This window comes from Pongo abelii, chromosome 6 (assembly GCF_028885655.2).
Source record: "Pongo abelii isolate AG06213 chromosome 6, NHGRI_mPonAbe1-v2.0_pri, whole genome shotgun sequence".
In the NCBI taxonomy this organism is placed as follows: domain Eukaryota; kingdom Metazoa; phylum Chordata; class Mammalia; order Primates; family Hominidae; genus Pongo; species Pongo abelii.
The window spans coordinates 140,882,265-140,897,524 of NC_071991.2; the positions used below are offsets into that span (position 1 = coordinate 140,882,265).

General features: G+C 44.0%; 1 protein-coding gene and 1 long non-coding RNA gene across 8 annotated transcripts in view; one reads left to right on the top strand and one right to left on the bottom strand.

Moving 5' to 3' along the window:
* The window catches only part of LOC129060506 (uncharacterized), a 253,030-nt gene extending 237,785 nt beyond the window's left edge, over positions 1–15,245 (bottom strand). For 2 of the 4 annotated variants that reach the window (XR_008527289.1, XR_008527288.2), the window contains exons 1-2: positions 13,014–13,966; positions 12,750–12,875 (exon numbers count right to left, since the gene is read on the bottom strand). This is a non-coding gene — a long non-coding RNA (uncharacterized LOC129060506). Of the gene's footprint in view, positions 1–12,239; positions 12,445–12,749; positions 12,876–13,013 lie in introns of those variants that run through there. The other 2 variants (XR_008527287.1, XR_008527290.2) reach the window with 2 other exon arrangements.
* On the top strand, positions 11,986–15,081 carry TMEM139 (transmembrane protein 139). 4 transcript variants are annotated; one of them, XM_063726185.1, is made up of 4 exons: positions 11,986–12,011; positions 12,385–12,482; positions 12,978–13,239; positions 13,459–15,081. In XM_063726185.1, exons 3-4 carry the CDS (start codon positions 12,995–12,997, stop codon positions 13,862–13,864), a joined length of 651 nt encoding a protein of 216 aa, XP_063582255.1. In that variant the 5' UTR covers positions 11,986–12,011; positions 12,385–12,482; positions 12,978–12,994; the 3' UTR covers positions 13,865–15,081. The 4 variants fall into 4 exon arrangements, 3 of the variants coding, with proteins under 3 accessions (XP_063582255.1, XP_063582256.1, XP_063582254.1); XM_063726186.1 differs by lacking the exon at positions 11,986–12,011 and adding an exon at positions 12,016–12,035; XR_010140945.1 differs by lacking the exon at positions 11,986–12,011 and having other exon boundaries at positions 12,358–12,482; positions 13,459–14,009; positions 14,834–15,081.
* Positions 15,246–15,260: the final 15 nt, after the last annotated feature.

Here is a 15,260-nt window from a genome sequence, read left to right on the forward strand (position 1 = left end):
GAAACCCCATCTCCAAAAAAAAAAAAAAAGAAAGAAAAAGCCAGATATGGTGATGTGTGCCTGCAGTCCCAGCTAATTGGGAGGCTACAGTGGGAGGATCGCTTGAGCCTGTGAGGTGGAGGTTGAAGTCAGCTATGATCACACCACTGCACTCCAGCTTGGGCGACAGAGCCAGACCCTGTCTCAAAAAAAACAAAAACAAAAAAAAGAAAGGAAAGAAGAAGGAAGGAAGGGAAAGAAAGGAAAGAGAGAGGGAGGGAAGGGAAGGAGGGAGGGAGAGAGGGAGGGAGGAAGGGAAAAGAAAAGAAAAAAAGAGAAGAAAAGAAACTGCCATACTGTTTTCCAGAGTAGCTGGTTTCACTTTTCCACCAGCAACACATGAGTGATCCAGTTTGTCCACAGCCTCACCAGCATTTAGTGTTACTACTGTTTCTTACTTTAATCATTCTGATAGGTGGGTAGTGATAGCTCACTGTGATTTTTAATTTGCATCTCCCAATGACTAATGAACATCTTTTCATGTGCTACTTGCCATCTGTACATGGTCGTCAGTAAAACGTCTGTTCATGTCTTTTGCCTACTTTCTAACTAGACTCCTTTGAAAATTTCTCATATTGTTTTTAACAATAGATTTTAAAAGAATTTACAGACTAAGAATACATTTTTGAGACAATGGGGAAAATGATACGGAGTGAATATTAGGTGATATTAAAGAATTAATATTAATTTCATTATGTGATAACAGCTGAGTGGCTGTGCACAACAAAAACTTTTCATTGGTTGTAATTCATTTCGAAATATTTAGGATAGGGCCAGGCACGCTGGCTCACACCTGTAATCCCAGCACTCTGGGAGGCCGACGTAGACAGATCACGAGGTCAAGAGATTGAGACCATCCTGGCCAACATGGTGAAACCTCATTTCTACTAAAAATACAAAAGTTAGCTGGGCATGGTGGCACGCACCTGTAGTCTCAGCTACTTGGGAGGCTGAGGCAGGAGAATCGCTTGAACCTGGGAGGCGGAGGTTGCAGTGAGCCAAGATTGCAGCACTGCACTCCAGCCTGGCAACAGAGCAAGACTCCGTCTCAAAAAAAAAAAAAAATTTAGGATAGAAATGACATGATGCTTTTTAAAATGTGGGAGGTCAGAAGGAATAGATGAAACAAGAGTGACAAGATGTTAATTATCATTAAAGCTGAGTGATGGATACATGGGGAGTTATTTATACTATCCTCTGTTATGTGTATTGAGGTATTTCCATAATAAAAATGTTTTTAAAAAAGAATGTAAACCCACGGATTGGGAGAAAATATTTTTAAACCATACATCTGATAAGAGGTTAATATCCAAAATATAAAAGAAACTCAATAGCAAGAAAACAAATCACCCAACTGAAAAATGATTACAGGACGTGAACAGACATTTCTCAAATGAAGACGTACAAGTGGCCAACAGGTTTATGAAAAATGTTCAGCAACTAATCATCGGGGAAATGCAAATCAAAATTACAATGAGATAGCACCTCACATCTTGTTATAATGACTATTATTAAAAAGCTGAACGATAACTGTTAGTAACGACATGGAGAAAAGGGTTGGCAGGAATAGGAATTAGTACAGCCATTGTGGACAATGGTATGGAGGTTCCTCTAAAAGCTAAAAAGGGATCTACCATATGATCCAGCAGTCCCACTTCTGAGTATATATCCAAAAGAAATGAAATCAGTATATCAAAGAGATATCTTGCTCTTATTCACGATAGCCAAAATATGAAGTCAACCTAAGTGTCCATCAACAAATGAATGGTTAGGCTGGGTGTGGTGGCTCAGGCCTGTAATCCCAACACTTTGGGAAGCCTAGGTGGGTGGATTGCTTGAGCCCAGGAGTTCGAGACCAGCCTGGGCAACATGTCAAAACCTCATCTCTATTTTATTTTAATTAAATTTTAAATAAATAACCCAAATGAATGGTTAAAAAATGTGATATGTATAATAAACAGTCATGCATTGCTTAATGATGGGGATATGTTCTGAGAAATGCATTATTAGGTAATTTTGAAATTGTGTGAACATCATGGAGTATACAGAACATACACAAACCTAGAAGGTATAGCCTACTATACAAATAGGCTATGTGGTATTGCCTATTGCTCCTGGGCTATAAAACTGTACAGCCTGTTACTGCACTGAGTACTGTAGGCAATTGTAACACAAATCACTAGGCAATACACAATGGAATATTATTTAGTCTTAAAAAAGGAAGAAATTCTGTCATTTGCTACTACATAGAGGAATCTGAAATAAAATAAGCCAGGCATGGAAAGACAAATACCGCATGATCTCACTTACATGGGAAATCTAAAAAAGTTGAACTTAACAGAAGTAGAGAGTAGAACAGTGATTACCAGAGGCTGGGGGTGTGGGGCGGGCAATGGGGAGATGTTGACCAAACAGTACAAAGTTTCAGTTAGGAGGAATCAATTCTTAATATATATTGTACAGTATGGTTACCATGATTAATAATCATGTATTGTATATTTCAAAATTGCTACAAGAATAGATGTTAAATGTTCTCACTATATAAAAATGACCAGTAAATGAGGAGATATGTTAATTAGCTTGATGTAATATTCCACAATGTGTATATATATATATATCAAAACATCACACCATATCCTATACACATATACAATTATTGTCAATTTAAAATAAAATTTTAAATTTAAAAAAGTATTACATAAGTGCTGTAAAAAAAAAAAGAGAGACAGAGAATGTATTGAGATAATAATTCTGTGATACTCCATGTTTCATCCTATCCCCACAGTTCTAAGGACACAAGGCTGGTTTCATGGGCTTGAAACCTATGCATTCACACAGGGCCTCAAAATGGTTTAATGTTCTGCTGTCATTGTCTTGAAATTCTTAGTAATTTCTGAATACACAGCCCTGCATATTGGTTTTTCATAAATTATGTGGCTATAGCTGATCCTGTAAGCATATAATATATGTTGATTAAATGCCTCTAAAATAAAGGAGCAACTCAGAGATATTGTAGGTTTGGTTCCAGACCACTACAATAAAGTGAATATCGCTATAAAGTGAGTCACACAATTTTTTGGTGCATATAAAAGTTATATTTACACAATACTAATGTTTATTAAGTGTGCAACAGTATGTCTAAAAAATGTACATTTCTTAGTTTAAAAATATTTAGTTGCTAAAAAATGCTGATGATCATCTGAGCCTTCAGTGAATCCTAATCTCTTTGCTAGTAGAGGGTCTTGCCTCAGTGTGGATGGCTGCTGACTGATCAGTGTGGTAGATGCTGAAGGATGAAATAGCTGTGGCAATTTGTTCACAGGGTCTCACTCTGTCACCCAGGTGGGAGTGCAGTTGCCTGATCACAGCTCACTGTGGCCTCGACCTCTTGGACTCAAGCAATCCTCCCACCTCAGCCTCCCAAGTAGCTGGGACTACAGGTGCTTACCACCAAGCCCAGCTGATTTTTGTATTTTTTGTAGAGACAGAGCTTTACGACGTTGCCCATGCTGGTCTCCAACTCTTGGGCTCAAGTGATCCTCCCACCTTGGCCTCCCAAAGTGCTGGGATTTACAGGCATGAGCCACCATGCCTGGCACAAATGTCTTAATGGCATCTAGAAAAGTGAATCCTTTTGGGAAGGTTTTCAATTTACTGTGCCCAGATCCATCAGAGGAATCACCATCTATGGCAGCTATAGCTTTACAATATACTTTAGGCCAGGTGCACTGGCTCACGCATGTAATCCCAGCAGTTTGGGAGGTTGAGGCAGGTAGATCACTTGAGGTCAGGAGTTTGAGACCAGCCTGGCCATCATGATGAAACCCCGTCTCTACTAAAACTACAAAAATTAGCCGGGTGTTGTGGCACGTGCCTGTAATCCCAGCTACTTAGGAGGCTGAGGCAGAAGAATCACTTGAACCCAGGAGGCAGAGGTTGCATGAGCCAAGATCGCACCACTGCACTCCAGCCTGGGCGATAGAGTGAGACTCTGTCTCAAAAATATATATATATATATATATTTATATATTATATATATATCATACATATTTTATATATATATATATTTTTTTTTTTTTTTAAATATAGGCCAGTTGCAGTGGCTCACACCTGTAATCCTAGCACTTTGGGAGGTTGAGGCAGGCAGATAGATGAAGTCAGGAGTTTGAGACCAGCCTGGCCAATGTGGCAAAAGCTCGCCTCTACTAAGAATACAAAAATTAGAAAATTAGCTGGGTGTGGTGGCAAGCAGCTGTAATCCCAGCTACTTGGGAGGCCGAGGCATGAGAATCACTGGAACCCAGGAGGTGGAGGTTGCAGTGGGCCAAGGTTGCACCACTGCACTCCAGCCTGGGAGACACAGTGAGACTCCATCTCAAAAAATATATATAATAGATGGGAAAAAAATATTCTTGCCTATAGGATTGACTGGGAAGATATATGAGGGAACTTTCTGGGTGATAGTAATGTTTTGTATCCTGATAGGAGTTTGAATTACACAAATGTATGTATATACCAAAACTCATGGAATGACCTACGTAAAAATCTGTGTTTTTCACTGTAGGCAAATTTTACTTCAAGGGAAAAAAATTAACTATAAGCAAATATTGAACTCATTACTTCTAAAATAAGTTGCACGTATCAGAAGAGTACTGACGTCTGCAACTTACTTTAAAATGAATCAAAAAATAAGATGCATTGATGGATGGATAAAGGGATGAGTAGATAGAAAACAAGTATAGTATAATGTTAATTGTAAAATCTAGGTGGTGAGTACATAGGTGTTCACTGTAAAACTCATATATATGTGTATATATGTATATATATGTGTATAGTTATATGTATATACATATACATATATACACATATATATACATATATATATATATTTTTTTTTTTTTGAGACAGGGTCTCACTCTGTCACTCAGGCTGGTGTGCAGTAGCCCAGTCCTGGCTCACTGCAACCTCTGCTACCTGAGCTCAAGTGATTCTCCAGCCTCGGCCTCCCATGTAGCTGGGACTATAGGCGTGAGCCACCAACACCTGGCTAATTTTTGTATTTTTTCTAAAGACGGGGTTCCACCATGTTGCCCAGGCTGGTCTCGAAGCCCTGAGCTCAAAGCGATCTGCCCACCTCAGTCTCCCAAAATGCCGGGATTACAGGCATGAGCCACCATGCCCGGCCCCTTTTCTGTATGCTTTTAGTAATTCGTAACAAAATGGTCTATACGTATTGATCTACATATGTTGATAAGGCACAATCTCCAACATATATTGTTAGGTGGAAAAAGCAAAATATAAAGCATTATCTATGGCATGCTCCCACATGTATAAAGAAAGAGAGCCTGTATATATTATGTTTGCATATTTATGGTCTCTCTCTGGGGAGGGAGTACCCAGAAATAGTTGGTAAAGAGATTGCCTTATGGGAAGGGGACTGAGAGACTGAGGTTTGGGGATATAAAAAAGACTTACTCTTTATTATAATTTTTTCCCTGTTGAATTTTATACCAAAAGTGTAGATCATTTTTTAATTAACTAAAATAACTATACTTTAGTAATCCATATATTTAATTTTTATGTTTGTTTGTTTGTTTTTTGACGAAGTCTCGCTCTGTTGCCCAGGCTGGAGTACAGTGGCGCGATCTCAGCTCACTGCGACCTCTGCCTCCCAGGTTCAAGTGATTCTCCTACCTCAGCCCCCCGAGTAGCTGGAACTACAGGTGCATGCCACCATGCCCAGCTAATTTTTGTATTTTTAGTAGAGACAGGGTTTCACTATGTTGGCCAGGCTGGTCTCGAACTCCTGACCTCATGATCCACCTGCCTTGGCCTCCCAAAATGCTGGGATTACAGGCGTGAGCCACCATGCCCGGCACATACATTAATACTTTTTCAGATACTGTCTTCTTCTTCTTTTTTTTTTAAAGACAGGATCTTGCCTTGTCACCCAGGCTGGAATGTAGTGGCACAGTCATAGTTTTCTGCAACCTCGAACTCTTGGGCTCTGACAATCCTCCCCCATCAGCCTCCCAAAGAGCTAGGATTACAGGCAGGCAACACTGCACCTGGCTAATTTTTAATGTTTTTTGTGTGTAGGGACAGGGTCTCACTATGTTGCCCAGGCTGTCAGATACTGTCTTTAATTGTTATTTAATTATTTCATATGCGTCTCTTATCTCTCTACCCATATCAGAAAATCCTGGAGACCACAATCAAATATGTTACCTCTCCTGGGTAGAGGCCCTTAGAAGTTAGCACAGGGCTATGTACAATGTAGTTACAAACAAATGCTCCGTGGTGAAATCAGGTCCCAGTGACAGGATGGTGCCCCTCGCTGGTCCCACACACAGTTGTGCGCATTACAGTCAGTCCCAGACTCACTTTGGCCGTAGTTCCCCAAGCTGGAGGAGCAGGGTGGGAAAGGGGTGATATACTTGGGTTTATTTCCACCAATTTACAGATTAGTAACCGAAGCTCAGAAAGGTTAAGTAACTTGCCCAAGGTCACACTGCTAGTAAGTGGTAGAAATGAGATTTGAAAACCAGGGTTGGCCAAAACACACGTGCTTAAACTGCACGGCCTCCTGTTTGCTAGTATTTACAGGCATATCCATGTGGGACTCTGCTGTCACTATCTGTAGACATTTCTAACAAACACAATGCTCTTTTTGTTGTCGTTGCTTAGCAACAACTACACTCAATTTCTCAAATTCCAGAAGGTTTTTGTGGCTTAATGCCGAAAATCTGAGCTAGACTGACAGCCTCAACCCCATTGTTCACTCAGTTCTTGTTTAGCGAGGTTTTACAATATTAAAACTAGTTGATGGGGTAAGTGCATGTATTTATCCTTACATACTGGAGGATTTATTATTTTTTGAAAGCATTTCCATCTAGAAAATATCAATGTTGTTCACCTATGTCATGATAAACCATTTATCCACCTTCCTTACACATTTTGGAGAAGCTGTGACTAAGGCAATTTCTGAAGGGGAAAACACGCCCAGCTGAATTAAAAGGTCAAGGTTCTGAGTTTCCTTCTAACTAAAGAAATCATGTACTTTCTCTGAGCTTGTTTCCTCCTCTATAAAATGAAAATGATAATCAGGCAGCCCAAATGATTGTTAATAAGGATCAAATGAGATCGTGTATGTGGGTCCAATCAATTGATTCTACAGAAAGGTATGTATCTATTGTCACCAATATCTTTTTAGAAGTCACCAGCAGTGGGTTGTATGCTTATTCAGTTTAAACTGATCTATTTTTTAGTTGTCTTAATCGATGATAAAAGGTAAGCCTTCCAATACAGAGCTTGCAATCTTCATTTCCTTATCCTGCCTTATATGTCAATAACCTTAATTTCCCTTCTGATCATCTCCTTGGCTGCCCTTGCTGTCTGAAAATCAGCCTTTTCTTAAAATGGCAAATAGTGGGGAAAAGTAGTATCTAACCACTCCTCCAGAGAAGAGCAGAATAATGATTCAGAATGCCTCTAGTGTTTTGTTAAATTATCATTTGAGAGCAGCCCAAGAGAGCATTTAGAGTGGGATGGCGTAGTGCTTAAAAGCCAGGATTCTGGGTTCAGACCATGGGTTCAAATCCTGACCCCACCCTTAATTAGCTACCCACATACCTCAAGTTTCTGACCTCATCTATAAAATGGACATAATCACAGTAACTACCTCTTAGTATAGCATACGTATTTTAAATCAGTTAATTTGTATAAAGTATTTAACACACTGAGGAGTATGCACAAAACATTCTACACATGTTGATACTATAAAGCACTCCCAGATTCTGAAACACAAAATCACAGAAATACAAAGCCACAGAGACAAGCACACAGTGGGAGGCAATAAGCTTGACTTCTCCCTTGTTCTCCTTGCCCTTCCACTTCCCTTCACCGTCATCCACCCAAATGAGCTGGGAAGAGTGGGCAAGGAGAAGTCATTCCATCTCCAGTAGGGTTTGTCAAAGGCAGGCAAGTAGAAAGTGGATGACAATTGAATTAAGTGATGCATTCCTGTTTTGCTAAGGATATTAAGTTGATGAAGAAATAAAGGAAAGCAAAACCTTTGGGAAGCAATTTGGCCATATGCATTCGGGACAATAAAAACTTTCCTATTGCTTGTCTCTCGATAATGACATTTCTTAAAATTCATCCTGAGGAAATAATCCAAAACAAAAGGAAAACTATACATAAGATGTTCATTGCATTAGTTTTTAAGCAGTTTTCTTAAGGTGTGAAAGGAAAATAAATCTTGGGATCCCAAACTTACTAAGCCAGAGGGAAAAGTCAAGCTGGGAACTGGGTCATGCAAACCTGCCTCCCATTTTGGTTTCTTTGGTTTTTTTTGTTTTGTTTTGTTTTTGTTTTTGTTTTTTGAGACCAAGTCTCACTCTGTCACCCAGGCTGGAATGCAGTGGCACGATCTCGGCTCACTGCAACCTCCGTCTCCCAGGTTCAAGCAATTCTCCTGCCTCAGCCTCCCGAGTAGCTGGGATTACAGGCACATGCCACCACGCTGGCTAATTTTTATATTTTTAGTAGAGCTGGGGTTTCATCATGTTAGCCAGGCTGGTCTCAAACTCCTGACCTCGTGATCCTGATCCTCCCACCTCGGCCTCCCAAAGTGCTGGGATTACAGGCGTGAGCCACTGCACCCAGCCCCATTTTGGTTTCCAAATAAGATGGCTACAAAGATGAAAAGCTACACACCTCCCTCACATTTTGCCCACAAGGAAATTCTTTATGGTACCCAAGATCTTCACCCTAAAGCATTTCAGCTGAAGTTCACCATGGCAATGTAAATTGATAGCTTATCTTCACAGGTGGGGGAACACAGGAGAGAAATGAAAGTCATCCCTCTGCCCACTGAGACAAATGCATATCTGATTGTTTCCTCTGCCCTATTATCTACATTATCTTATGCAAAAATGCAGATTCACTGAGCCAGACAAAGGCATTAAATATTGAAGCCACCAAAATCATCTTTAAAAAAAGGCATAGACTTGTTTCCTGGGTGCAGTTCCTTAACTTTGGCAAATAAACCTCCTAAAATGATTGAGACTTGCCTCAGTCATTTTCCTTGATTGACAAAGGTATAATTCATCCTTTTAAAGTGTACAATGCAGTGGGGTTTTTTTAAGAATTATTCAGAGTTGTGCAAGCATCACCATTATATAATTTTAGAAATTTTCACCACCCCAATATGAAAGTCATTTGCAGTTACTCTCCATTTCTCCCTCTGCCTCCCCACCCCTAGCAAACTCTAATCTACTTTCTGTCTCTTATATTATTATTATTATTATTATTATTATATTAATTTTTGAGACAGGGTCTGGAATGCAGACAGGCTGGAATGCAGTGGCATGATCACGGCTCACTGAAGCCTCGACCTCCATGACTCAAGCAATCCACCCACCTCAGCCTCCTGTGTAGCTGGAACTATAGGCGTGTGCCACCACCTCCAGCTAATTTTTGTATTTTTTTTTTTTTTTGGAGAGACATGGTTTCGTCATGTTGCCCAGGCTGGTCTCAAACTCCTGTGCTCAAGCAATCCGCCCACCTCAGCCTCCCAAAGTGTTGCAATTACAGGCATGAGTCACTGCGCCCAGCCTGCATTATTATTATTATTATTTTTTAACTATTTTATTTTTTGAGACAGAGTTTCACTCTTGTTGCCCAGGCTGGAGTGCAATGGCGTAAACTCGGCTCACCACAACCTCCGCCTCCTGGGTCCCGGTTCAAGCAATTCTCCTGCCTCAGCCTCCCGAGTAGCTGGGATTACAGGCACACACCTCCATGCCCAGCTCCTTTTTGTATTTTTAGTAGAGATGGGCTTTCACCATGTTGGCCAGGCTGGTCTCGAACTCCTGACCTCGCGATCGTCCGCCTCGGCCTCCCAAAGTACTGGGATTACAGGCGTGAGCCACCGCGCCCGGCAACCTGCATTATTTTTAATGGCCAAAAATATTGAGTGAAATAGGCTCAGTGCTATTGAGCAACATATCATGAGGGTATATTAATCAAATTATGGCATATCGATTCAATAAAATATTACACGGCTGTTTGAAATTACTACAATAAGGTCTTTATCAAGGTGAAATATATACAATATTAAGTATAAAACTTTTTAAAGATACAAAGTGGTTAGCATATTCTGGTTTGCATGTGGACAGTCTGGAAGAAATATATAAATGTTTTAAATGGCCGTGTTAGGATAATAAGAAGATAGACAATTTTTTTCTTTAGCTTTTAAATATTGTCATGTTTTTTCTTTTAACAAATGCAATTTTAAAAAATTGATTTTACATTACTGGAATTGAGAATTCATGAACGGGCACAGCCAGCCAGCAGCCTAGCCTCTCCAGTTGGGATCCAGTTCTTGTCTATTGTACTCTCCTTCAGGCAACCAAGAGACTTAAGCTACGAAGGTCTGCCTCTCCCAGACTCTCCCCTTACACCTCAGGCCCATACCCTTTGGCCCCGTGCCTCTTAGCCTACACCTTCCCATCCCCACAACTCACTCCTTAACAAACCCCCTTTCCTATCACACACACCAATGACCCTTGGCCAATTTCCTTCTATTCATATGTTAACTGTAGACTGCAGTCCTGATTCCAACTGTACTTTCCCCCTATGAGCAGAACAGTGAGGAAATTGGCTGAAACAGAACAACAATCAGCCCCCTCTCACTCCTGTGCCTACTTTGCATAGAGACACACCTTGTTTAGACTCCCACAGCCTTCCTGTTAATGTCTCCTTCCTCTCTCCGCTATCGATCTGGGGCTCTGGGACAGAGATTCTTCAATATCCCACCAGTGCCCACACTTATATACCACTACAGACAGTTATTCTCATTCTCATACTCTCTGTCTCTTTCTCTCTCACACACACACACACCCTCTGCTATGCTTCCCCACCCCAGCTGTCCCTGGGGAGCCTGGATTGGATTTGTGCCCATGGTCTGCAGCTTACCTCGGTCTGTCTGCTGGTCACCCTCTGAAGGAACGGGGCCCAGTTTTGTTCACTCTCTGGCTCAAGGACAAAGTATGCTTCTACTCACTCTCTACCTCCAAGCACCTACCCTACTCCGACTTAACTGCCTGACCCACAACTAAAAAGAACGGCTCCTGGATCTTCACAAGTGTGGTGAGGCCTGGTGAGAGGGGAGCCTTCTAGTTAAGTGACCTACCACGTGCCAGGAACCATGTTAGTTTCCAGGATTCAGAGATGATTAAAACTAATCACGCACCTTGAGAAACTCACAGTGGAAGGAAAATCAGTAAGCAGAAAAATGCTACATAATCAGGTAAATGCTGGGACAGACTTAGGAAGGAACGGTGTGGATACACTGGAGCAGGCTCCAAAGCAGCATCACCTCGGAGGAGGATCTTGAAGACTCAAGAGTTAACTGGGTCAAGAAGTATACACACAAACACTTCTGACAGGTCTGCAGAAAACAGGGAGTCCATAAAAATAGCATTTGGGCAATGGAAGCAGGACACACCATTCCGTGCCCACAGCATTACTTTCTGTGTGCAGTGCACTGTATGATGATCTACAGAGATTAAATAAGCCGAGGTCTCTGCTTCCAGTCACTTGGGAGAGACGCACAAGGTAAATTACCCAAAGAGAAGGTAAACTGCCCAGGGCTGTAATTAACATACAATATGCGCCGAGAGGGAAAGGTTAATGCTAACTCAGGTCCTAAGTACAAAGATCATTGGGAGTCAGGGGTGCACTCTCATTAGGGTACAGTATGGGTGGGTGGAGAGAGTAAAAACCAGAACAAATCAAGGTTCAGCAGTTGGAAGTCAGCCTTAGGGAGAAAAGGGGCGGAGACTGACTGGGCCAGAACAGAGGGATTGGGACAGAAAAAGAGGGTGGGGCCAGTGGGCTCCACCTACCCGCTCCAGTCCTTACCCCCACCCCCCACCCCATCTACTTTCTACAGTCTGTGGAGACAGGTGAGCGACGAACTCCTGAGACAGGTGTGGGTGCGAGGGTCGGGAGGGTCATGGGATTGGGACCGAAGTGTGAGGAGGGAATCTGCAATTCTTTGCTACACAGAGCGCTGGCAACTTGTGACAGGCTGTTTTTGGGGTATGGGCTGCCTCGGGTTGTTGCTGTTACAAGGAAAGAAAAGGGTTCCCCTGCCCACCGCCTCCCAGCCACTGGGCTAACTCCTGGCAGGAAACTTGCAAACTGAGTTTAATGAGTTAGGATCAACAGAGGGTAGAGGAGGGCCCTGGCAGATGTGGGGTCTAGAAGAGGACAGGAGTTATCAGGGCCTCCGGCCATTGTGCTGGGCCTTTGCCTGTACAATTGTTTCTCAAGCAGTTGCGTCCCTGTGGCTTTGGTGCACCTGTGTGCACTTTCTCCCTCCACCTGGAGCATGGGCTGACACCGGAGGAAAGGAAAAGACAGAGTCAGACAGGGTAAGTGGGGCTCCCTCCCCTCTTCTCTAACAGGGCTGGATTGAGGGCCTCTGGCTGGGGAGGTGGGGGGTGGAGATCCAGTAGGAGCAATAACAGAGGAAGGGCAGGGCCTGCCCCATCACCTGAATTCCAGAGATGCCAGTGTGCACTGAAGCCCCAGGCAGGGCGTGCCCAGGACCGGATCCTGGATGGTGGTAAGGGACAGAGCTGGGAGACTACAGGGAAGGAGAAAGGAAAGAAGGCAGAGCCATGACACAGTCAACTTACAGAATGGCTGGGAGTCAAAGCTCCTGGGCTGGTTTCCTGGCTATTCCACACACTCCAAGACATAAAGAGAATTTCGGAGCTGGAGGGGACTGTACAGATTATTTATTTGATTTGAGATTGAAGAACCTAGAAACCAAACAAAGAAATATCATATGGTTACTTTGGTATCTGACACAGCCATGACACCAATTGCTAGTGTAGACACAATAGCTGTGTGTCTTTTTGCAGGAGCCTGGGGAGGGGCCATGGTGCCAATGTACTTACTGGGGAGACTGGAGAAGCCGCTTCTCCTCCTGTGCTGCGCCTCCTTCCTACTGGGGCTGGCTTTGCTGGGCATAAAGACGGACATCACCCCTGTTGCTTATTTCTTTCTCACATTGGGTGGCTTCTTCTTGTTTGCCTATCTCCTGGTCCGGTTTCTGGAATGGGGGCTTCGGTCCCAGCTCCAATCAATGCAGACTGAGATCTCAGGGCCCTCAGGCAATGCACGGTGAGTTAAGGGTGGGCATCATAAGAGAAATACACCTTAGGCCCATCCTCCCTCTCTCCCTGTAGTCTCTGAGGCATAGAGTCTCTGGTTTCCTGTCATTGGCATCAGCAGGAGGAGGGGTCAGAGGCCAACAGAGGATCTTTTGCCCATAGCAGACAAAAAAGGGAAAAAGGGCTTCTTTCATGGAAGCCACCAATGGCCTTATTTCTCTTCCGTCAGGGACAATGAAGCCTTTGAAGTGCCAGTCTATGAAGAGGCCGTGGTGGGACTAGAATCCCAGTGCCGCCCCCAAGAGTTGGACCAACCACCCCCCTACAGCACTGTTGTGATACCCCCAGCACCTGAGGAGGAACAACCTAGCCATCCAGAGGGGTCCAGGAGAGCCGAACTGGAACAGAGGCGAATGGCCTCAGAGGGGTCTATGGCCCAGGAAGGAAGCCCTGGAAGAGCTCCAATCAACCTTCGGCTTCGGGGACCACGGGCTGTGTCCACTGCTCCTGATCTGCGGAGCTTGGGAGCAGTCCCCAGATTAGAGCCTCTGACTCCACCCCCTGCCTATGATGTCTGCCTTGGTCACCCTGATGATGACAGTGTTTTTTATGAAGACAACTGGGCACCCCCTTAAATGACTCTCCCAAGATTTCTCTTCTCTCCACACCAGACCTCTTTCATTTGACTAACATTTTCCAGCGCCTACTATGTGTCACAAACTATGTTTCTGCCTGGACATCATAAATGGGGACTTGGACCCCGAGGAGAGTCAGGCCACGGTAAGCCCTTCCCAGCTGAGATATGGGTGGCATAATTTGAGTCTTCTGGCAACATTTGGTGACCTACCCCATATCCAATATTTCCAGCGTTAGATTGAGGATGAGGTAGGGAGGTGATCCAGAGAAGGTGGAGAAGGAAGAAGTAACCTCTGAGTGGCGGCTATTGCTTCTGTTCCAGGTGCTGTTCGAGCTGTTAGATCCCTTAGGCTTGACAGCTTTGTGAGTTATTATTGAAAAATGAGGATTCCAAGAGTCAGAGGAGTTTGATAATGTGCACGAGGGCACACTGCTAGTAAATAACATTAAAATAACTGGAATGAACTCCTGATCCCAAAGCCTATTGTGTTTTCAACACAAGGTAATAGGAAGCCAAGCCACTTGCATGTCTCCCAATCCCTGTCTAGGGACAGCTGCTGGTGCAGGATGGAAGACTTCCTATAAACAGAATGGGCGACCAATTGTTTCTACAGAGGGGGTGGGCTGAGCATGGGCACGCATGTCCCCAGCCTCCTGGACGAGCAAAGTCAGTCAAAGCTCTGGTGATCTCTGCTCCGCGTGCGTAGCAGTGTCTGTGCCTCTCCTGCCCAGGGGGTAGAGAGCAGTCTCCAGTGCAGGGTCCCCATCCTATCTGAAAACAGTGGAGTCAGTGGCCCCAGGTGGAGGGACTTCCAGTTTTAACAATGGGTTGGTATGAAGGCCAGAAGGAGTGAAACGTGAGCTTTCTGGCAAGGAGACTCCCTCTTGAATCATCCATATGTAGCCCCGGGGCCACTTGCGAAGAGTCTCTAACAGCTTCTGCCTCACTCCTGCGCTCTGACCGCTAGGCTTTCACCCCAGCCGCCGGTCCTGATTCCTGAGATCCCAATATTGAGCACCAGGTTTCCTGGAATTGTGTGCTGCGGCTATGATGTAGGTTTCGGCCGCTGGAAGCTGCTAAACCATAGCTGACGCCCCTTCCTAAGCCAGCCTTCCTTCCCCGCGCGGGCATCTGTCCAAGGCCTTGTCGCGCTCTCAGTCTCCTTCGCAGCCTGGCCCCAACCGTTCAACTTCAATAAAGCAAAACTCCAGCCACGCCCGTCTCCGTGAAGTTATCGCCATAGGCCGGCCAGGGGGCGCGAGAGGCACCGGGGTGATTTCCGCGGGAATCGATAACCAATCGGATTCCCGGGCCGAACGGAGCACACCCGCCCGCCCTCGCTCTTTCCCCGCCCTTTGCCCCGCCCCGCTCCTTCCCCTCCTTTTGTCTATCCG